General features: G+C 43.9%; 1 protein-coding gene across 1 annotated transcript; it reads right to left on the bottom strand.

The window, feature by feature from the left end:
* Positions 1–279: 279 nt before the first annotated feature.
* LOC131479775 (vomeronasal type-2 receptor 1-like) lies at positions 280–23031 on the bottom strand. Its single transcript, XM_058661154.1, is given in 10 exon segments — positions 280–351; positions 1550–1805; positions 1807–2449; positions 3824–3947; positions 16553–16659; positions 16662–16830; positions 19652–19667; positions 21791–21812; positions 22026–22217; positions 22941–23031. Coding segments are annotated over 10 exon segments (1692 nt in total).

Consider the following 23031-nt stretch of genomic DNA (forward strand, 5'->3'; position numbering starts at 1 on the left):
TAACTTCTGCCCAAAATTTTCTAACTCGTGCCTATCACATCCTCTACTTTCAAAAGTATTTTAAAATGTTTAAATAGTTTAAAATTTCAAGGGTAAATAATCTTGTAACTCATGTGCATCCTATAATATGAGTATTCATAAACATGCTAAGACTACACCACCAGAATACTATCATCAAGATGACCCCAGAGTGGCAGGCAGCTGCTGGAGGAACAACTTGAAAAAATATGTTGGAAATGTCACCATTGCAGCCTGAAAGGACACACGTGACTTACAAACTCAGCCATCCATAACAGTTGACTCGGTGGTGGTGTTAGGCTCACTGCTCACAGACGCTGATGTCAGTTGTTGGTTTTTTTTCTTTTTTACTTTTTTTCTTGCATTTCATTTTTTTTAATTAATTACATTGCATTATGTGATACATTTTTTTATGCACTGGGATTCCCCCCGCCCCTCCCCACCCCCTCCCCCCCCCCCCGGTGGATTGCTCCACCTTTTTGCATTTCCATAGTTCAAATTCAGTTGAGATTCTTTCATTGGAGGTATTTACCAAGCGTAAAGTCCAGCATCTTATTGTCCTGGTAAGTTCAATGGTTTGTTTCTTGGTGAGACCATCTCTGGTCTGAAGGTAGTGCCGGCAGAGTATCATCCCAATCAATTAAAAGCCCCAACATAATATTTTCAACCATTTACAACATTATGGCATTAATTGATATGGTATTGATTAACCAATATGTTAATAGGAAAATGCAGGTTCTCAACCACAACCTGTGACTTCTTCATAGACATTTCAATTTTGGTTTACATTCAGCCGTGTTCTACACACGTTAAAATGGCTTAGATGGCTATTCAGCTGTCTCATGCCTATTTTAATTTTAGTATTTAGCAGTTTATAGCATTGAAGCATGTTTTCACTGAACCTGGCTGCTTTTCAGGTGGCCTTAACTCTATAATTCTAACAGGATATATGTCAACAGTATAGGTGAGCATGTTTAGGAGGGGTGTGCAGAGAAATCTTCCATACCCCAATGAGGAGTAACTAATCTTTGTGTCCCACCCAGTGAGTTATAAGTGCATACCCGCTGACCGTTTCCTGTCTGGTTCTAAGCTTTCCTTGTTGTTCTCTATCTATTCTAGTTTTGTTTGTTTGTTAGTTTTGAGGGGTTTCTGGAGCGCTCCTGATGGTTATTACGAGAGGGGGTGGGGACCCAAAATTGGAAGCAGGTAAGGACCAGAGAAAGCTCCTCTCCCTAGTCCCGAAGGAAGTTTACTGTTCTTCTGTTTCTGCGGACCGCTCAGGGATCCTGGTTGTTGTTCGATGACCTTGGATCCTGCAAGGCAGGATTTGGGCTTCTTCCATCCCACACGGTAGGTCCAAATGGGGGTGGGTGACCTCAGAGTTCTTGGTCTCCGAAGGCACTCCATTTCCCCGTGGTCTCCTTGTCAGTAGGGATGTAGTCCTCGGTGCTCATACTGATAGTCCTTGGTGAGGATCTAGGAGTCTTCATGGTTGGGATAAAAGCTTCCTCCTGGCTGACATCAGTTGTATGCTCCTGTCTATGATGGGGACCTTTCCACCAACAGTGTCGTCCGTGTTCCTCTTTGGCCTCAGCAGAATAATGAAGCACTTGGGAGCAAATATACAACCCAACAAACCATAGCTGGATGCCAAGATTGCAAATATTTCCACAGCCGCTTTGAATTTGCCTTTGGTGCTCAAAGAAGCAGGGACAAAAGATATCCAGACAATAAAAAACACAAGCATCCCAAACGTGATGCATTTTCCTTCATAGTAATTATCTGGCCACAAAGGTCGTCAGAAAGCAAAGCAAGGCCAGGAAGACATCAACCCCAAACATTGAGCATAAAAATTCTATAGAGCCCTCATTGCACTCCAGAATGATCTTTATATTTTGAGATTCCATGTTCTTGTATACCCTTGGGGGTTCCAACACCAAGTAAGCTGTGCAGATGTCAATCTCAGCTAAGACAGAGATCAGCACAATGATTTTTAGAAAAATGGGGCGTATGGATATAAGCCGAGTTTTGGACTTGGAAATTCTATAGGCTAAAAATAATGAAATGGTCTTCCCAAGAATACAAGCTAGGCAAAGAGAAAAGCCCAGTGCTAGAGTGACCTGCCGAGCCATGCAGGACCAGTCATATGGCTTTCCAACAAAAAGTATGGATGACAACACTATAATGATAAGAGAAGCCTGAATGAGAAAGCTCAGGTCCCGGCCATTGGCCTTCACCAGTGGAGTGTGCCTGTACATCACATACACAACCATGACTACTAAGGCCACAAGTGCCCCAAAGATGGAGAGAATGACCAGCGTGAATCCCAGGGCCTCATCATAAGCAAGGAACTCCACCTCTTTGAGAACACACTCACTCTTCTGTGCACTGGACCAGTAGTCTTCACCACACCGTTCACATTCCCTTTGGCCTATTAAACAAAAAGCAGAGACGTGACTGTAAGTAACTCAGTTGTTCCTCTCCATTGTGAATAGCCCAGAGCAGTCAAGGAAGGACCTACAGAACAAGGACGCATTGAAAATCCTTTCACACAGAATACATACAAGGTCTCAAGAGAGTAAAAACGGCCTGAAAGTACAGGGATTGCTCCAGTGGGAGAATCAGGTTCCCCTGCAGAAACTTAGTCTTTCTTGTCAATTTCACTGCTTCCACCAGCACCTTTTCCAGCAACACAGCTTTCTGCTCCGATTTTTTTTTTTTTAAGATTTATTTATTTGTATTGGAAAGGCAGATATGCTGAGAAGAGACAGAGGAAGATCTTCCATGCATTGATTCACTCCCCAAGTGGCTACAACTGCTGGAGCTGAGCAGATCCATAGCAAGGAGCCAGGAGCTTCATCAGGGTCTCCCACACAGGTACAGGGTCCCGAAGCTTTGGGCTGTCCTCAACTGCTTTCCCAGGCCAAAAGCAGGGAGCTGAATGGGAAGCAGGGCTGCCAGGATTAGAACCGGTGCCCATATGAGATCTTGTGATGTTCAAGGTGAGGACTTTAGCAGATCGGCTACTGTGCCTGGCCCCCAACTACCCTTTTGAAAAGGGAAACATGTGCCACCATAAACACACAAAAAACAAATTCATATGTGAGGGGGAAAAATACAATAAAATGAAAGCTATTGCCATGAAGCAATCAAGAGGATTAAGACAGGGACCAGGCTTGTTAAAATGGCAGTGTTTTCCCTCGGCCTACCCTGTGCAATGATGGCCATGAAGAGCAGTTGTTCAGCCACAGCTGTGGACAATGCGTAAGCACTGTTTGCAGAACTCATCTGTCCTATTTACAGCCTCAACCCAGCCTGTCCCATCGTCCTAAGCTGTAGGACACCAGTGAAACCTTCAACTGAGTGGTTAGTATGCCAATATGGCAACTTTGAAATACATATTAGGCTGTTGAACTACTCATGAAATTTCAAATCTGGCACTTTCCAGATTAAGACAGTTGGCCTAGCAATGAAATTCCAGATCTTACAATTTGAAATTGGAAAAAATTCAGGAAAATCTTGAATTTTAAGTCACCTTTTTTTCAATTATGAAGATGCTTGATGCTTAATTTCAGAAACAAATAATTTCACAGTATATTCATAATTGTTCTCAACTGTGGCAGCTTTAAAGTTGAAATTCAATACTCTATTGTTCTATATATACAAAACAAAATCTAATGGTTTGATGGAGTATAGAGATTTTTGTTAGAAGTTGTTGAGATCTATTTATAAAGAAGGTTGCTCTTTGCCCACACATGCTTAATCAAATGGTATTTTCATATCCAGGGAGATGAACCGTCTCTACCTGCCGTCCGTGACACATGCCCTTCAGCACAAGGAATGCAGTCAAAGCAGCAGATGGGTTCTCTTTGACGAATCCCCTTCCAGGTCCCAGGAGGACAGAGTTCAGTACACATGGAGTGGGGAATCTAGCAAAGACAAATTCAATGGGTACAAGAAAGCACTGTGTGTCTGCTACTCCCAGGACTGAAAAAGTTCCCCTACAGATCTCCATGGAAACTTGGTGGGTGGCTGAGCGCATAGGATATCTGGGTAAAAATAAAACTCAAAGAAAAGACAACACAAAGAGAACTTTTTCCAAAGGACAATGTTGTGGTTGGTTCCAGAAAAGTAAAACTAGCTCTTCTGTTGCTTTTAAATATTCATTCATTTATTCATTCATTTGGAATGCAGTTAAAGAGAAAGAGACCTTCTACATGCTGGTCCACTCCCCAGATGGCTGCAGCTGCTGCGGCTAGACCAGGCTGAAGCCAACTAACAGAAATACAGGTCTTCAACCTAGGTGACAAGAACACAAATACTTGATTATTTCGCAGGTGAGTTAGTAGGGTGTTGAATCAGAAGGAGAGCAGTCAAGACTTGAACCAACAGTCAAATATGGGATGTTGGTGTTGCAGGTAGAAGCTTAACCTACTGTCGCACAACACAAGCCCCAAAACTATCTCTTTCAAACGTTGGAGATCCAGCCCAGGCCCCATAGCATGGACAACTGACAAGTCTGTTCCCGCTTGTGGATAACCTATGACCCTAAAAATCATCTTGATAACCTTAAACTTTTTTTTTCCTTAGGAAAATGGAATGGAAAGGAAAGGGGAGGAGAGGGCAGGGTAGAGGAGAGGAGGGGATGGTAGCGGAGGAGAAGGCAGGGAAGGAGAGGGGAGGAGAAGAGAGAACACCCTTGATCAACTCCTCTCTGCAATGCAAACTTCTTGGGTTCCACAGACCCCCTTTTGTTTACTTTGTTAATGCTGTTTCTCTCTGCCTCATCATGGTGGGCATTTTCTTGCACTTGGTCCTTGACCCCCTGCTTCCACCTCTTGAGGTAAAGGCAGGCTTTCATTCTGTAAACCTTCACCTTGCATCTCTAAAAAATAATTGCCAAATCTTAATCTTCAATGCTAACCTTTCTCACTGGACCTTTATCTCATTCTGTACTCAAAATTCCTTTTTTTTTTTTTTTTGTCTCCTAACATGTTCTTTCTTTGAGATTCCTTCAACATCTCAAATTCAACTATCCCCTGAACACTATTCCTCCTTCCATAGCTTCCATTTTTATCACCTGCCTAGAGGTACTCTCTCCTTCACCCGGGATCTTCTTCTAACCTACCATCAGACTTGTGACTTAAACCACACCTTACACAGTCTTCTAAGGGATCAAGACACAATCAGGTCCAAGCCATCAGCAAATACATTGCCATGTACCTATATGACATCCAGAATCAAAATTCTTCTCACCAACTCTATCCCATCTCTCCTGATCCCAGCAACCTTGGTTATTCTGAATGAGTTTTATGGTCTTGTAAGAGTTTCTCTGATTCTAGTCTTGCCCTCTGCCCCCACATCCTCAGTCTATTTATATGTCAAACACAATGATATTCCAAACCTCAGGTCGCATCATGATGGCCTCCTGTCAAGTCTGCTTCATGCCTTACTTTTACACTCAGGGTGAAGGGCAAGGTCACTCAGTGCTCAGCAGTGGCCTGCGTGACCTTCTCTCGCCTACCTTCCTACATTCCATCTTGCCCTTTTTCCAACTACATTGATCTCTTTGTTCCCCCCCCCCCAAAAACGCCAAGCACATTTGCGCATCAGGGTTGAAAGCTGCTGTTCCTTCTGCCTAGAATTCTCTTCTACATGATTCTTACATACGCTTCCTTTGAAATTTTTGTTCACCTGGCACTGTGGCGAGGCCTTCTCTGACCACACTTTGTGGAATTCCACCACTACACTCCCCCAGCACTCCGCTCTCTCAGTGTCCAGCTTTTGTTTTTCCACCTAACAATTATATCACTTTCAGTACACTATGCAATTTATGCATTTGTCTTGCTTGCTTCCTGATATGTCCCTCTGAAATTTTAGCTCTGCTATGTGAGAGTTTGTTACTGGTGCACTGATGCACGTCCCCAGGTTGCATGCATATATAATGCTGTGCTAGTGAATAGTTCCTCTGCGATTCAATCATCAAATTGTAAGCACTTCCTTTTGTCAAGACATTAACCGAGTTGAATTCATAGTCAATGTTTTGTAAGTTTGTAACAAACTGCCTTTGGAGAAATCATTATACAAATATAGCCACAATTTTAACTCAAAAGATAAGACAGATAGATTGCTATGGGATGGAAGTTAGGTTCAGTAGTTTAGCCACTGCTTAGGATACCAAGTCCCAATTTGGAGTGTTTAGTTTGAGTTCTTACTACTCCACTTCAAATTCAGCTTGCTAATGCACACCATGGCAGGCAACAAGTGATGACTCCATTACTCGAATCCCTGCCACCACACGAGAGACCCAGATTGAATGCCAAGCTTCTGCCTTTGGCTTGTGCAGACCTAGCTGGTGTGGACATTTGCGGAGTAAATTATCAGATGTAAGATTTCTCTGTCTGTCTCAATGTCTCTTTCTCTGTCTTCCAAATAAAATAAGTAACTTTTGTCAAATACTTGTTTTCTACTATGCTGACATATGGAATACTCCTAGTTAAACCATCTCTTGCGAGATTCGTCCTCTAAGTTCCACACCTCAGAAGTCTTCAGTGGCCGGCCTGATATAAGTACATAACAGTGCAGCTTAGCCCAGCATGGCAGCTTAGTGGCTGAAGTCCTCTCCATGCATGCCCAGGATTCCATATGGGCACCGTTTCTATCCCGGACGCTGTACTTCCCTTCCAGCTGCCTGCTTGTGGCCTGGGAAAGCAGTCGAAGAGAGCCTTGGGACCCTGCACCCACGTGGGAGACTCGGAGGAAGCTCCTGGTTTCAGATCAGCTCCGGCCATTGCGGCCACTTGGGGAGCGAGCCAGTGGATGCAAGATCTTTCTTTCTGTATCTGCTTCTCTCTGTAAATCTGACTTTCCAATAAAAATAAATAAATCTTTTTTTAAGTATATAATAGTACAGGTATCGTCTTTAGATCCAATAATTAGAGTAAAACTTCATATTATGCATTCTTAAAATCAAATTTGCTATTTGAAACATTCTACTGAATTTTCTATTAAGAAACACATATAGCTCTTGTGTATTATTCTTATATGTGTTCCTTTAAAAGGCACATTGATTCTAAATTAAAACAAATTAATAATTACACAAAATTTTTAAAAGAAAAATTATTGCTGCTGCTGCTGATGACATTAACTAAGAATGTTCAGTTAATCTATAATGAGCCATTTTAAACCTATGGTATTAGAGAACACCTCATCTTGAACCCGTGCAATGTTCACTGGAGGTGCCAGCTCCACAGCAGCAGAGCTGGCCCAGGGTCTGTTCCACAGCTAGCCGGAATGGCAGCAGCACAATCAGAAAGCTTCTGGCATTGTTATATGAGCATGGTTACACCCGTTGCGGGGATTTTCCTTAAACAAAACCTAATTACTGATTCATAACCGAATGTTATACTCCTGCAAGAAACAACATTAGAATGTGGCTATAAATGTTATTTTAAAGGAATTCAACTTTTGCTTTAATTTTCAGAGCCATAAATTGCAATTGTGTAATCCATTTTCAATTGTAACGCAACAACCTTTTTAAATTTGGGATCATAGGACATTTCCGGTTAACAGCTTATGGGGGAGCTCCGGCGGCGTGGCCTAGTGGCTAAAGTCCTCACCTTGAAAGCCCCGGGATCCCATATGGGCGCGGGTTCTAATACCGGCAGCTCCACGTCCCATCCAGCTCCCTGCTTGTGGCCTGGGAAAGCAGTAGAGGACGGCCCAATGCATTGGGACCCTGCACCCGCGTGGGAGACCCGGAAGAGGTTCCAGGTTCCCGGCATCGGATCGGCGCACCGGCCCATTGCGGCTCACTTGGGGAGTGAATCATCGGACGGAAGATCTTCCTCTCTGTCTCTCCTCCTCTGTGTATATCTGACTTTGTAATAAAAATAAATCTTTAAAAAATAAATAAATAAATAAATAAATAGCTTATGGGGTTGTAATAAATACCCGAAAATTTTATTATTCATCTTAATTTACATTCTTTCTATATTGAAAGCTTCTTAGAGATATGAAATAGAAATAATGAAAAGCAAACCATTATAGGACACCAAAGCAGACATGGGTTATTTATAAAATGAGAGCGAGCCTTTGCCATGAATATTTCATTTCCCTTGAGGTGATCCTCTTATTTGCACCTGAGGGAAATCCTGGCATAAGTAATTTTTTAAATGTTCTGCAATTAAATTTTTTTGAGTTATTATAAAGAGACATTATTGGAGTGTTAACATACTACCGCATTTTTTACTATTTTCCGTCGTTTTGGGTAGAACAAATATTCTAGGAACTTAATATATGCAAGCAATAATATATCCCTTTTAATGGAAAGCAGTGTGCTCTTAGGTGGCATCTCAAGCCCCACTTATCTCATGAGATGGGCCAACAAAGGGAGAAACCGTGTGCAGGTGTGCAGGTGTGGAAGTATTGGTGAGTGTGTGCAGTTCTATACACGTTTACTGCTACCCACGAAAGCCAAGAGCAAGTGTCTGACAGAAGGATCTCATAGGGAGGCCGGGGTTGCTGTACAGCAGGCTAAGTCCAACCTGCAGCCCATACCAGAGTGTTGATTTGAGTCCCAGCTACTCTACTTTCAATCCGGCTCCCAACAAATGTACTTGGAAACGCAGAAAAAGGTGGCCAAGTGCTGCAGCTTTGCTACCCACGAGGGAAATGAGAACGGGAATTCCTGGTTCCTGACTTTAGCCCGGTCAAGCCCCAGTTGTTGTGGCCATTTGGGGAACGAATCAACAGGTAGAAGGCTCTCCATCTCTAGCTCTCTCTGTGTGTATGCATCACTCTTTCAAATCAAGAAACAAATCCTTTTAAACAGCCCTCATAGGTCTGACAGCACAGCGGCACCCCATCTTCTTTCAGGGAAGTCTTCTGGCCCACCGCCCACTCGCAGCAGGCATTTCTTTGTGTGGGGAAACCCATCTTCATGTGTGTGTATGTTCATTTTCTCACAGTTTAAGTAAATTTTATCACTTTGTATGTCACAAGAACTGTAGCCAAAAAAAAAAAAAAACTAATATTACCTCACCCACAACAAAATACCTTTCTTGAGATGTGGTTTAAAAAAAGTGAGAGGGAAAAGTTAAGGATCTTACAGAAACAAGGATGAATCGTAAAATCAAAACCACATTAACCCTTCCTTACCTCACCTTTGTAGAAACTGCATTTCTGTACTGACAGAGGTGTTTCTGAAATAAGAAATTGCAAGACACCCAAACCCACCTCCTGTCCATAAGTAATAAGCGCAATTGGGGCCAACATAGTGGCTCAATCAGCTAGTCCTCCACCTGTAGCACTGGCAGCCCATATGGGCTGTTGCTGGTGCTCCAACTGCTCTACTTCCTGATCCAGCTCCATGTGTGTGGCCAAGATAGCTCAAGACCTCAGGACCCTGTTTCTCATGGGAGACCTGTAAGAGCTCCTGACTCCTGGCTTCGGACTACCCCAGCTGACTGTTGTTGCTTTTGGAAAGTGAACCAACAGATGGAAAAACTCTCTTTGCATCTGCTTCTCTCTGTAAATCTGCCTTTCAACTAAAAATAGATAAAGCTTTTTAAAAATTAAGCAAAATTCGAATGTGCTTCTTTATCATCTACAGTATAAAGAAAACAAAATGAAAATCAAAGTATTACAGCTAAAAAAACACACATACGCCATTGTACAGATGGGCATCACTGTAATGTAACATTTCAAAAGAATTAAAAATATATTTAAATCACTTAGACATGAACAAAATAATTTTTAAGCAGAAATATAAAATTTAAACCATAGATGGACATAAAATTAGAAATGAAAAAAAGCTCATCTTCTCAAGAAACTAAAGAACAGACAGCCATCACAAAAGTGAAGACAGAACTTCAGACCAGAAAGGGTATACCTAAGAAGCCGTTGAACTTGACTGGACAATAAGATGCTGGACTCTATGTTTGGTATACGCTTGCAATGGGGGAATCTCAACTGAACTTGAGCTGTGGTTATGCAACAAGGTGGAGGAATCCACCATGGTGGGAGGGTTTGGGGAGGGGTGGGGAGAACCCAAGTACCTATGAAACTGTGTCACATAATACAATGTAATTAATGAATTAAAAATAATAAATTAAAAAATGTGAGAAAAAAAAGTGAAGACAGAAGTTGCAAGAGCTTCAGAAAACAATATATTTGACTGAAAGTTTAATAATGAATATCAAATGAAAGCAGGAAAACAACTAAGAAAATAAAAGTGAGATCAGGAAACAGTAAGAAAATGGAACATGGAAGACAGACGAGACAGATCAAACGAAGTATGGCTGAAGTAATTGAAAAGCAAAATAATAAAATCAATGTTTAAAGTTATAACCAGATTGCCACCCCGGCAGTTCACTGGGCCCAGGGGGTGGTGGCCTGCCACCATTCAGCTCCAGTGGCTCCCTGGGTCTGTGGATGTGGGCTTGTGGGCATGGGGAGGACTAAGGGTATAGCACCAGTGATCATGTGGGGTCCTGGGAACTCAACTCTAGGCAGGTGGAGTGAACCTGGGTATTTCCCATGTGCTTGGTCCTGGGCAAGGAGAGGGAAGTGGAAAGCCCCAGGTCAGCATTGCTGCCCTTGTGTACTGGTGGACCAGGCCTAAAGAATGTCAATAGGACTGGATCTTGGGTGTGTGGAAGGGTAAGGCACCAGACCAGCACACGTGCCAAGGTCTTGGGACTCTAATGGGTGGGGAAAACATTGGATCAGCACACCACCCGCTGGGCTTCCAAAGCATGGCCTGGAGAACCCATGCACTCCTGGGCACAAGGATTGTGGATTGATGAGGAAAAGGAGCAAAGGGATAAAGGGTAGGGAGGATCACTGTGGGAGTATGTTAGAGGTGAGGAAGGGCTCCTGAGGGACTCCCAAAGATAAGACCACAGTACTTACAAGTAAACAAGGGGACTGAGACCTGGTATTTTGGAGGGGAAAAACTGGAAGACGTTTATGGGTCAGATCAACGGACCAACTCACATGGGAGACCTGAGCTGGGCTTGTTAGCATGGATCAGTGCTGACCACCACATGCCAGCCCACACAAAAGCCAGGGCTGGGGACTGGTCTGGCAAGGCCAGATCCAAGTACCTGACAGTGAGTGTCAGAACAGGGGATGAGCCAATTTAGGCAGGGCCATGACACTAATCAGCACACAAGAGAACCAGGTCCAAGGGTAGATTCTGTAGGGGATATGTGGGCCTAACCTTGTGCAATCACAAGTCCCACTGGCTAGCTTAAGACTTGGGGTGCTGAGGGGCTGAGTTAGGCATGACAATGGAACCTGCTAACACTCAAAGATACTGGGGCTGGGAACAGGCTGGCCAGGTCCAGGCTGCAGCACCTGCATGGGCACCCTAAAACAGAGTGTGGGGCAACATGGGCCGCATCATCTACTAGCCCATGCAACGGCCAGGACAGAGAGGGCAGGCTGTGTTGCGTGGGGGTCTGGCAACTGCTGGCATGCATGAGATCTGGGTCTGGGATTGGGACTAACGAGAGACCTTGGGAAACTCCCCTGGTGGGCCACAGTTCCCATTGGTGAGCATGTGGTCCAGGCCTGGGTGTTGGGCAGGCTGGGCAAGGTAGCTCTATCTGCTGGAAAGTGTGTAGGTTGGTTTTGGAAAAGGGTGGATCGGGCAGGACCAAGTCGACCTTAGCCCACTGGCAAGTGCAAAAACTAAGCTAGAGTATAGGTCATGTCAGGCTAGGTTATCACACCTACTGGTTTACATGAGCCAGGGATGGGAGCACACTGAACAGGTCCAGGTTGCAGCACCCACCAGCGAGAGCTGGGACTGGTGGCTGGCCAGGCCAGGCCAGGTTGTAGCACCCGACAGCAAAGGCCAAGATGGGGGGAGGGGGGAGGTTATGCCAAGCTGGGTCGGAGTAACCACTGGCATGCACAACATTTGTGGCTGGGAAACAGACCTGGTTTGAGAGCTAAGGAGATGCCCTGGCTGATTTGTTGTTCCAACTGGTGAGCACGAGGGCTGTAGTGGGGACTGAGGTCTGATCTGGACGTGGCTGCAGTTTCCCTAGTCATGGATGTGGACTGGATCTTGGATGTGCCAGACTGGGCTAGACTTCAGACTGGGCTAGACTGGGCTAGACCCATTAGTGCTCATGAGAACCAGGGTAGGTATATGATGGGCTGGACTAGGTCTCTGTCCCTGATGAGCCATGTGTGAGCTGTGTCTGGCTAGGAACCAGGCTTGGCTGGGCTGTAGCATCCAACAACTAGAACCAGAAATGGTAAAGGCTGGTCAGGAAAGGACACTGTTCCTGCTGGGACAGGAGGTTGACTAAGTATGCCTGGCCCATGGACCCACCAGTGTGCAAGAGATCTGGCATTGGGAGAGGTTCTGATGGAGGAGCTTGGCAACTCTTCTCTTGGGACACAGTCCCTGAAGGTGAGTAAAGAATCAACACAGGGAGTAGCCCAGACAGGCCAGATAATGATACCCACTGGCACACATTTGGCTCAGGTCTGAGAGTGAGCTAGACTAAGCCACTTCATATCACCTGCTGGCAAATCCGAGAGCCAGAATGGTGTGTGGTTCGTGCCAGGTCAGGCCACAACCCAGCTAGTCCACATTAGGGCTGGGACTGGGGGCTGCCTGGGCTAGGTTAGGCTTTCGTTCCCACCAGCATGATCTAGAACTGGGGGCAGCACAGAACCCAGCAAGGCTACAGTACCCACTGGCAAATGGCGAGGTAAAACAGGCCATAACAGGCTGGGCTGCTGTACGCAATCAACACACCTGAGACCCAGTGGAGAGTGAGTGAACCTGGTAGGGGGACTGAGGGAGATTCACTGCTAGGTTACTGTTTGCACTGGTGAGCGTGTGAGCTGGGATCAGGAGCAGACCATGCTGGGCAAACCTACAAAAGCTGTTGGCCTGCATGTGAGCTGGATCTGGGGAAAGCCAGACTGGGTTGACTATTCCTGCTGGTGCATGCATAAGCCAGAGTGGGTGTGGAAGGGTTGGGCTTTGCTGCAGCATCAGCTGGCAGATGCTGACATGAGGGGCAAATTCTGCCAAGTTAAACTGCAGAACTACCTGCAGAGTGCAAGATCTGGGAGTGGGACTGGGTCTACCAGGGAAACACTGGGTACCTCCCTCTTAGGATGCCACTCTGACTGGTTAGCATAAGAACCAGGACTAGGGGCAGGTGTGGCCAGAGAGATGGTGACACCTGCCAGTATGTCTATGGACTGGATAGTGGGGTTGGTTGGGATGAACTAGGCTTCAATGCCCATTGGCATCTATGAGAGCTGAATGGGATGTGGGACAGACTGGACCAGTCTGTTGTACATACTGGCAAGCACAGGAGCCAGTGCAGGGGGTTGGCCTGGTGGAGGTTATTGCAGGTCACTCTGACTAGGCCGCAGCTCCCACTGGTTTGTGTGAAGGCTGAGTGTGTGGTGGGCAGGATTGGACTGGGTTCCGACACCCATTAGTTTGCATATAAGACAGGACTGGAGACAGAACTGATCCAGCAATTACAACCACTAGTGTGCACTTAAACTGATTGGCGCTACATACTGTGCCAGACCCTGTATTGGCAAGCACACACAAGAACCAAGATCATCTCAAACGAGGTTACTTTGGGGATTCCCCCAACTGAATCGCTGGACTCAGAACTCCAGCCATGGAGAGAATTGAAGGTTCCATGGTCTGACCGTGAAGCGCACATGTCAAAGCTGAGCCTCTTTAATGGCTTAGGCAGAACAGTAGACAGCATATCCAGATGCACATGGAGAATACGATGGGATATTAGAACCTGCAGAGGACACATGATACCATAACAGAGGACAGAACCAATTGGTAACTACCCCAGCCAAGCATTGGCAGTGAATATCTGGGAAAATGGAGACTCTAAGGTGGACTAAGTTAGCCAATGAATTCAGGGGAGATTTTGTCATGCTTGGAGTGGTGGGATCAGCAGCAATTCAGAACTGCTGAACTATCAAAACCACTTGAGCAGTGCCCTCAGAGTGTGTCCCACATCGGGGACCCTGGAATGGTTGGGAGGCTGGGTGTGGCTTCTCCCCTATCTGCCCGCTTCCCCTAGAAACAGGAAGGAAAAAAACAGAATATGGAAACAATGTTCTTATCCACTTTCCTCCAGCTCTTGACCTTTCGCACCCTAATCAACTACGTAAAAAATCATATAACAAATTAAATAATTAAATAAATAATTATAAGCAAATAAAACCTGCAAAATTGAGAGTTCTGAAAGTATATATAAAAACTATATGTGCTGTGGAAATCTGGCATAAGAACCCACACCTGGAACTCGCTGGAGGAAGTGGCACAATTGGCTGCAAGCAAAGTGTCGTGTACCAACTGCAGTAAGTAAAATCGCATTGTAGACCTGTGGGTGACACAGCTTAGAAACTTGCCCCAAGGAGAAGACTCTGCTAACCAGAAGTACAGTGACCAAGAGCAAAAGAAGAGATAATGGCACAACGAATATTACTGAAAACTCCCCTGCAAAGGAGCAAAACCCTATGCCAACCTCAGAGTTAACTGAGGAAGATATGAGAAAATGGGGCATACAGAATCCATAAGACTCATTTTAAAGCTTCTGATCAAAAATGAGAAACACATACAAGAGTTCAAAGAATTTCAGGAAGCAATAAAGCAAATCAAGGCTGATATATCAGAAATTAAGAACACAGTAGAGCAAATTAAAACTACAATGGAGAGTCTCCAAAATAGAATGAAGCAAGCAGAAGAAAGAATCTCAGAATTGGAAGATATTTCCTGTCATCAGGGGGAAGCAAACAAAAAGCTGGAAGCAGAGCTGGATCATGCCAAAAAAGGTATTCAAGAATTGAAAGACACTATTAAGAGGCCAAATCTAAGAGTTATGGGAGTCCCAGAAGGTGCAGAAAGAGAAGCTGGATTTACAAATATATTTAATGAAATAATAAAGAAAAATTTCCCTAATCTAGGGAAAGAATTGGGAAACAAGATCCAGGAGGGGCATAGAACTCCCAATAGGCTTGACCAAAAGTGATCTTCACCAAGACACATGATAATCAAGCTCTCTTCAATTGATCATAAGGAAAAGATCCTTAAATGTGCACCTGAAAAAAATCAATTGACATATAAAGGAATGCCAATTAAACTCACAGGAGATCTCTCACAGGAAACTCTACAGGCAAGAAGAGAATGGAATGATACATTCCAGATTCTAAAAGAAAAAAATTGTCGGCCTAGGATAACATATCCAGCAAAACTTTCGTCTTTGAAAATGAAATAAAATTCTTCCACAGTGAAGAAAAGTTAAAAGAATTTGCCTCTTCCAAGCCTGCCCTACAAATGATACTTCAAGAAGTTCTCTTGACAGAGAAGAGGAATAGCACCCACCAAAACCAAAGGCAAATGGGAAGAACATCCCAGTAAAATGACAACAGAAGACTAAACCAATGAACAACCCATTCCTAAAATGACAGGACCAACGTAACACCCATACATATTAAACTCTGAATGTAAATGGTTTAAGCTTAATCAAACCTCATAGATTAGTAGACTGGATTAAAAAGCAAAACTCATCTATCTTTTGTCCAGAAGAGACACACTTCACCAACAAAAATCAGTGGAAACTATATCATGATGTGTTCTGTTAGTTTCATCTCTTCAAAACACTTTCTTCTGATTAAATCGTTCAATGACTCATAGGTCATACAGTAGATCATTTTCTTCAAGAAGGTTGATTTTCATTTCTTCAGCTACACGCTTGTCGTTTAGTAGCATGTTATTTAACTTTATGGTGTTGTTAATTTCTTTTTTCTCCCTGATGTTGATTTTGTTTTGTGGCTTTTCATTTAAGGGGATGTATAGTAGCTATGTAATGGAGACTGTCATATCCAGTGACATGTCATTTAACTTCATGGTGTTCTAAATTTGTATTTTTCTTTCTATTGTTGATTTTGTATTATGACTTTTCATTTAAGGGGATGTACAGTAGCTGTGAAATGGAGACTAACATCCAGATGTGAGGATTTCTACTTCCAGACAAAGATGGGCTTACAATGAAACTGTCCACTATATCCTGACAATAGGACACTGGACTCTCTGCCATTGTCCATGCCCGCAATGATGACCATATGACTGTGTATGAAGAACTATATTTTAGCAATGATACAGAGGAACCAGGTGGGGGGAGGGAATTGGGGAGGGGATAAGGAAAATGCCAGGAGCCTATGGAACTATATCATAAAATGATAATAAAATAATAAAATGTAAAATATATATATATATGTGCTGCTTAAGAAATTTTTTTAAACTTTGGAAAATATGCACTACAAAGAAATATGCAAAAATCTTGAAAATTTTTACACCAAAATAAAATTAAAGTTTCATTTTTTCATGAAGTCAACCTTAGGACAATTTACTTGAAATGGCAAATTCTAGGTGTTTATACTCAATAATTTCTAAAATAATATGGAAAAGCTGTTCTCTACAAACACACGAAATATAAAAGTTATCAAGGTAACTAACCTTTGATGATGCAGTATTCCAAAATATTGCTGAATTATTGCTGATGATGAATTCATACTTAGACTTTGTAAAGACATATTGTCCAACCTTCACAAAGGCAATGTCTCATTATCATCTAGTTGCCAATTTAGAATATCATAGTATCCCACCACATCGCCATTTGTGTCAAATTTTATTTTCCTTCCATCATGGGTTGTGAACATGACTGTCTTCAAATAAAACATGAGCCAGAAAGCAAAGCAGTGGCAGACAGAAGCAATGTGTGAAATTTTAATTCTCTTCAGAGCACAATTGTAGGAAGAAATTAATCCTACAGTCACATCTAATTCAGGAGACGGGATTTTTTAATTTTCCTCTATATTTTGATATATGTCTTGTCTAACAACCGCTGGCCTTATGGCAATTACAAAACTTCAAAGGTGACTGGCCAAATTGAAAAACATTGTAAACATAAAATACACACAGGATTATAAAACTTAGTCCAAAAATGCAAACTAATTAATGACTTCATATGATTGTATTATTACCACATTTTCATGTGGTCATACATGAAAATGTTATCTTGTATATGAAAATTAATTTCATACATTCATTTTTATTTTTAATTTACCCATTGGATAATTTTTATGTTTCCACATGGCTTATATATTGTTAGCAGGTAATACTATGTATGCACATGGTTGGAGATTCCTATTAGGTAATACTGGTTTCTACTAACGCCTAGTGAGGGTTGAGCCTGCATTGAGTCATCTTGATCCCACTTGCTCTGCAGGAGCAGCGAGTGGTTTTGGGGGCACTGCTTAGGGTCCTCTTGCTTCCACCCAGCTGGCAGCAACAGAGGTGGCTCCAGATTGGGCCTGCCAGGAGTCACCTTGAACTTACTTCCTCTCGGGCCTAACAATGGCCACAAGTCCTGGGAACTTGAATGTATGGGCTTACATGAGGTATGGGCTATGGCACAAGTGGGGCTGAGTGGGGAACCTCAGGGTTCATGTCCAGGAGAGGAATGAATACTGAGGGACATCAATGGACAAGGCCACTGTACGTTCAGGTAAGCAAGAGTACTGAGTCTGAGTGGTTTAGGGGGTAAGGGAGATGAGAAGACCTTTAACAGTCAGTCTGAAGCACCAGCACACGCGGGAGATCTGAGCTATGGTAGTTAGCATCGACCATCACTGAGCACCACTCACTGGCACACACTAAAGTTAAGGCGGGAGCCTACCAGACAGAGCAAGATCACAGTTACCACCGGTGAGAGTCAGATCAGGGGAAGAGTTTATTTAGGATGGACCATGATAAAAACTAGCACATGAGAGAATCAGGTCTTGAGGCAGAATCTGTAGGGGATATGTGGGCTCACACCTGCGGAACTGAAATCTCCATTGGCAAGCCCAAGAACTGTGGATGGGACAGGCCTGCCTGGGGAGCTAAGGGGATGCCCCCTCTGGGTTGGGATTACCGCTGGTGAGCACGAGAGCCAGACTGAGGGCAGCAGGCTGGGCTGGACATGGCTATAGCTTCCCTCAGTGAGTGTGCCCTGGGTCTAGGGAGTGACAGACTGGGCAACATTCCAGCACACAATGGTACTAGTAAGCACCATGGTGGGAGTAAAATGAGCTGGGCTGTATTTTATCCCACTAAACCGTGTGAAGCTATGTCTAGGTACAGACCAGGTGTGGATGGAGTGTAACATTCAACAACTAGAACCAGAATGGGTGTGGGTCGGTTGAACAAGGCCATTGTTACTGCCAGGACAAGAGGTGGACAAAATCAACCTGGGCAAGGATCCACTGGAGTGTGCAAGATCTACCACTGGGGGGGAACCCAACAGAGGAGCTCATCTTTATAGGGACTCAGTCCCTGCAAGTGAGTGCAAGAATCAAGGCAAGGAGCAGCCCAGACAATGTCAGCTTACAGTGTCTGCCAATACACATGTGGGTCAGGTCTGGGAGTGGGCCAGGATGGGCCAGTTCGTAACATCCACTGGCAGATCAGAACCAGGACAGGGTGCAGGTGGGGCCAGGTCAGGCCACAATGCCAGCCAGTGTTGTAGATGCTAAGGTAAGGCATGCCATGCTAGCCTGGGGTCAGTGGGAGCCAGGTTCGTGAGCCCCAGAGGTGGTGGATCTCGCAGGGCTCTGGTCACCTGGCTTGGGTCCTGGGCATCCCTGCGAGGTGGGAGCCAGGTTGGTGAGTCCCAGAGGTGGTGGATCTCACAGGGCTCTGATCACCTGGCTTGGTTCCTGGGTGACAGGTTTGTGAGCCCTAGGGGTGGGGGATTCAGTGGGGCTCAGGTCACCTGACCTGGGTCCTTGATCCCACATGCGAGGTGTGTGCTGGGTTCATGAGCCCCGATGGTGGGGGATCCAGGGGGGCACTGGTCACCTGTCCCTGGTCTTTGGACCTGCCTGAGAGTGGAAAAGGTGGAGCAGTGGACATAGAACCTGATGCTCATGGAGAATATGGCAGCTCATTTGCTACTGTTGCAGAGGAAGAACAGAGCAAATCAGATAACTGCCCCAGCAAACAATGACAGCAAAAATCTGGGTGAATGGAGACTTGAAGTTGACTATCCTAGCCAATGGACATTGGGATGGTTGCCTCACCATTGGATTGGCAAAACTGAGAGCATTTCAGAACTATCCAAACCACTTGGTCAAAACCCTCAGAACATGTAAATACATCAGGACCCTGGGATGATAATGGGTGGTGATTCCCCATCCCTGGGTACTGGAACATTAGAGAGGCTGGATGTGGCTTCCCGCTTTATTTCTCCCCTTCCTCCAGGGACGAGAAAAAATAAAGAATTTGGATACAATGATTTCACCCACTTTCCCTAACCCTCGATCCTTCTCACCCTGATCAACCATGTAATCATCATCAAAAATAAAAATTAAAAATGATAATAATAAAAACAAAGCATAACGAGGCCAAATATTTGCTAATATCTGCATGAAAAGAAAAGAGAATATTTTGAAGCAGAGAAGCAGGCTTGCATGTACGATCACAGGAAAACAGGCTCACCCTCATGGCACATAGAGGACATAAAGAGATGAGCTTGCTGTGAGTCAAGGGGGACGAGGCTTCTCACCGCCAGACCAAGATAAAATGTCGACTAAACAGATAGAAAATGCCGGGAGCTGTGTCATAATGTTTTGACAGCTCAAGGCTAACAGCTGAACCTTCACTTCAGTATCTCCGTGCTTGTTCACAGGCCCTATTAAAAGCTTATGACAAAAGGCACTCAGTGCTCAGCCTTGTGGGGCTGACACCATTCTGGCACAAGTAAATGTTGCTTTCTTTGTTATAAGCGGCTGTGTGCTCACTGGGAGGCTAATTTCCATAACAAGTTTTACTTTCCTTCTAGGTGTTTTCACCGATAGGCTCCAGTGCATCATTCACAAGAGACAGCAAGATCAGCAGTTCTGTTCCCTTACTTTACAAAACTAAGTCCAATACAGCCTAGACAAGAAGGTACTGTAACAGGTACTCGGTAAAAGGGTATGAGTAAGAGAGGTTAATTACCTTAGGAAAACTGGAAAGAGTTACCACAGAAAGTAACCAAATGGGCTGGATTCAAAGTGATTAGTAGGAATTTGTCTGACAAAATATTTGAGGCAAAGGAAATCTAAATCAAGGAATTAGCAGTACTGGGGAATTCACTGCCACTGCAACCTAAAGTTCCGCTCATGCTTGAGGGACAAGGATGAACAGAAGAGGCCATGGCCAAGGGCGTCAACAATGAATGGAACTGGCTCTGTATCTTCAGAATGACTTACAGACAAGGACCCTTCCCTTCCCTTGCCTCGATCTTTGCTGAGTGATTCACACAAAGTGAGTCACCCTACGCGGGGATCTGCCCCTGGTCGGAGTCAATACCCTACTGCAAGCTCCCATTTCCTAACCACAGGGCCTCAGCGGTTGTTAACCCTCCACGAAGCAGAAAGATCCACAACTTAATGAGAAGAGCCTGGATGAAGGTATCTGATACTTAGGAATCATACTTTGGCTAGGCTAAATGCCGTCACCCTGAGTAAGATACACACGAAGGAAGCATTAATTTCCTGATCTGGAGAAAGAGTGTATTGTGGCTCCATTTCAGTCAAAGGGATGAAGGTAATTTACCTAAAATTTTACTGAGAACATCAAAGTCAGAATTATTACAATCACCTTTCCCAGCTCTCTGCCCTTTATCTCTCCCTCTTTCTCTTTTATTTGTCTGTTCTTGGCTATCCAAATGGGATATACAACAGGATTCAGAAGAGATGATTTTTTGCCAGTGTCACTGAGGAAAAACATTTTTTTCTCATCTTCAGAAAAGCAAAGCAAGGAAATTTTCAAAGGTTTCTACCGACCGACCACCCTGGCACAATTGTCCATAATTCTATCTGTATGCAATGCTTAGCTTCATTCCCCTGGGTGTTGTGTGGTTCATTTGGTCACTTTGATTAAGTGGTGTGGTTTATTTCATCACTTTGATTAGCAACAACGACCGATAATCATATTGCATACATCAAGACAGGAGGCATAAATAAGACAACACATCCTCCCAGGTAATTCTCCTAAACAAGACATAGCCTCAGTCTATTATGTGACAAACAAGAAAGACATTCAAAACATAACTGACTAGTACTTATCAGAAGTGCCAAGGTAATGAAAAAACAGGGGACAAAAATCTACAGATTGAAGACTAAGGAGACACAAAAATAAACTCAATATGCAATCTATGGGGAAATAAAAAGCAACAGGGCACTCCTGCTTCCTCCTTTACAGGTAAAGCAGGGCATGGAAGGATAGAAGCATGCTAGACCTTCCAATGGACTGGGCCTTCCAGGCCTTCCAGTTTCCCCTGACGTTTGATGGACCTAAATTCTGGCCAATGGAACATAAGAATGGTTAGTAACTTCCCAAAACGATCCTCAAGTGACAGGTTACATGTACACGTGAAACTATATCCTTCCTGCTGATTAGAGTGTGGACACGACATCGATGGTCCTAAGAGCCATCCCACACTAAGAGGTGAAGCCCCTACATTGTGGTGGGAAAATGACGAGGAGAAACTGGGGTCTCTAGGTCAGACTTTCAGTCCTGGAATGCTTTTCTTGAAATGCCATCTATGTGAAGAAAAAAATTAACTTTTTAAAAAACAGGTTTTTTTGTTTGGGATTTTTGTTTGTTTTTGGATCTGAGTGGAGTTGGGGAGGGTGTAGCTGTATCATTCACAACAAATTTTATAACAACTCTGTTAACAAAAGAGAAACTAAAATACACATTTAAGCCACACATGCAAGGCATTATGTTAGGTTGGCATGTGACAAAATTGTGTCTATTAAGTACAAAAGCAAATAGATAGTTTCAATAGCATGAATTCTTAGGACTCTCAACCTCTATTATGAGAGTAAAACAAGCAACAACTTACCTGCCAAGGCTGAATATCAGAAATATTTGCACAGTAATGCCCTGGAATAAATGCTTAGATGATCCAAGGCATAAGCCATAGCATACACAGCTTGTCTGACATTGTTTGTAATTCTCAGCTGAGACACATCCAGGTAGGTATTGTTAAGCTTCTCTAATTTCTCCTCTCCAGTGCACAGTTTATCCGACATGGCATACAATCTGTCATCTTTACCAGTCATATTCACTCTGTGGTCTGAGATAAACTCTGAGATAAACTCTGAGATAAACTCTGAGATAAACTCACTAAGTCAAGCCATCCAAGGTCTTGCTCAGATCTAACATCATGCAGTCAGACGGCAGAGGGAATGGACTCCCACCTCACTCGAGAGGCCAGTCTCTCCTTTCTCTGCCTCTCTGTGTATGTGTGTGTCTCCCCTTTCCATCAACCTCCTGTTTGTCTTCCTTCTTCCTCTTCTTCTGCTCTCCTTATCTGCTTTTTCCATCATCACTTTCTTTCTCTCCTCTTTTCTTATTTCTCTCTCCTGGGACTTCCAACTATGCGGATTCTGAGTTTGATAAAGTTGTCAAACACCACTTCCATCTCAAATCTAAATCATGTTCAACAAAGTTATCAGATGCCTCTGTTTTATTGACGTTTCCATAGGTAAATGTAAAGGAACATTTTTTAAAATTAGGTTGATTGTCCTTGTGTGCATTTCCCATCAGTGAGAACTTAAGTATGTGTCAGACGACTATGAATGCCTAGCCCTCTTACCTGTGTTTGCATGCAGTTTAAACTCAGCCCGACACTGCAGTTAAAACACAGCTCACTCTTGCTTATCCCATGTTCATCTCCTGTTATTAGCATATCACTTCCTGGAGAAGTTTCCATGTCCTGATTCTACACCTCTGTGACTGGCAACTCCCTCAACAGTATGCCGGAATGCTCCTACTTTCTTTTCTCCTCCTCCATTTACCCTATTCTTACCATACTGGCTAAAGTTTCCATTCTTTTTTGGAAGCAGACAAGAAGCAACATCTTTGGAGCCATGGGCAGGACAGAATCCTGTTTCAGCCAT

This window comes from Ochotona princeps, chromosome 3 (assembly GCF_030435755.1).
Source record: "Ochotona princeps isolate mOchPri1 chromosome 3, mOchPri1.hap1, whole genome shotgun sequence".
In the NCBI taxonomy this organism is placed as follows: domain Eukaryota; kingdom Metazoa; phylum Chordata; class Mammalia; order Lagomorpha; family Ochotonidae; genus Ochotona; species Ochotona princeps.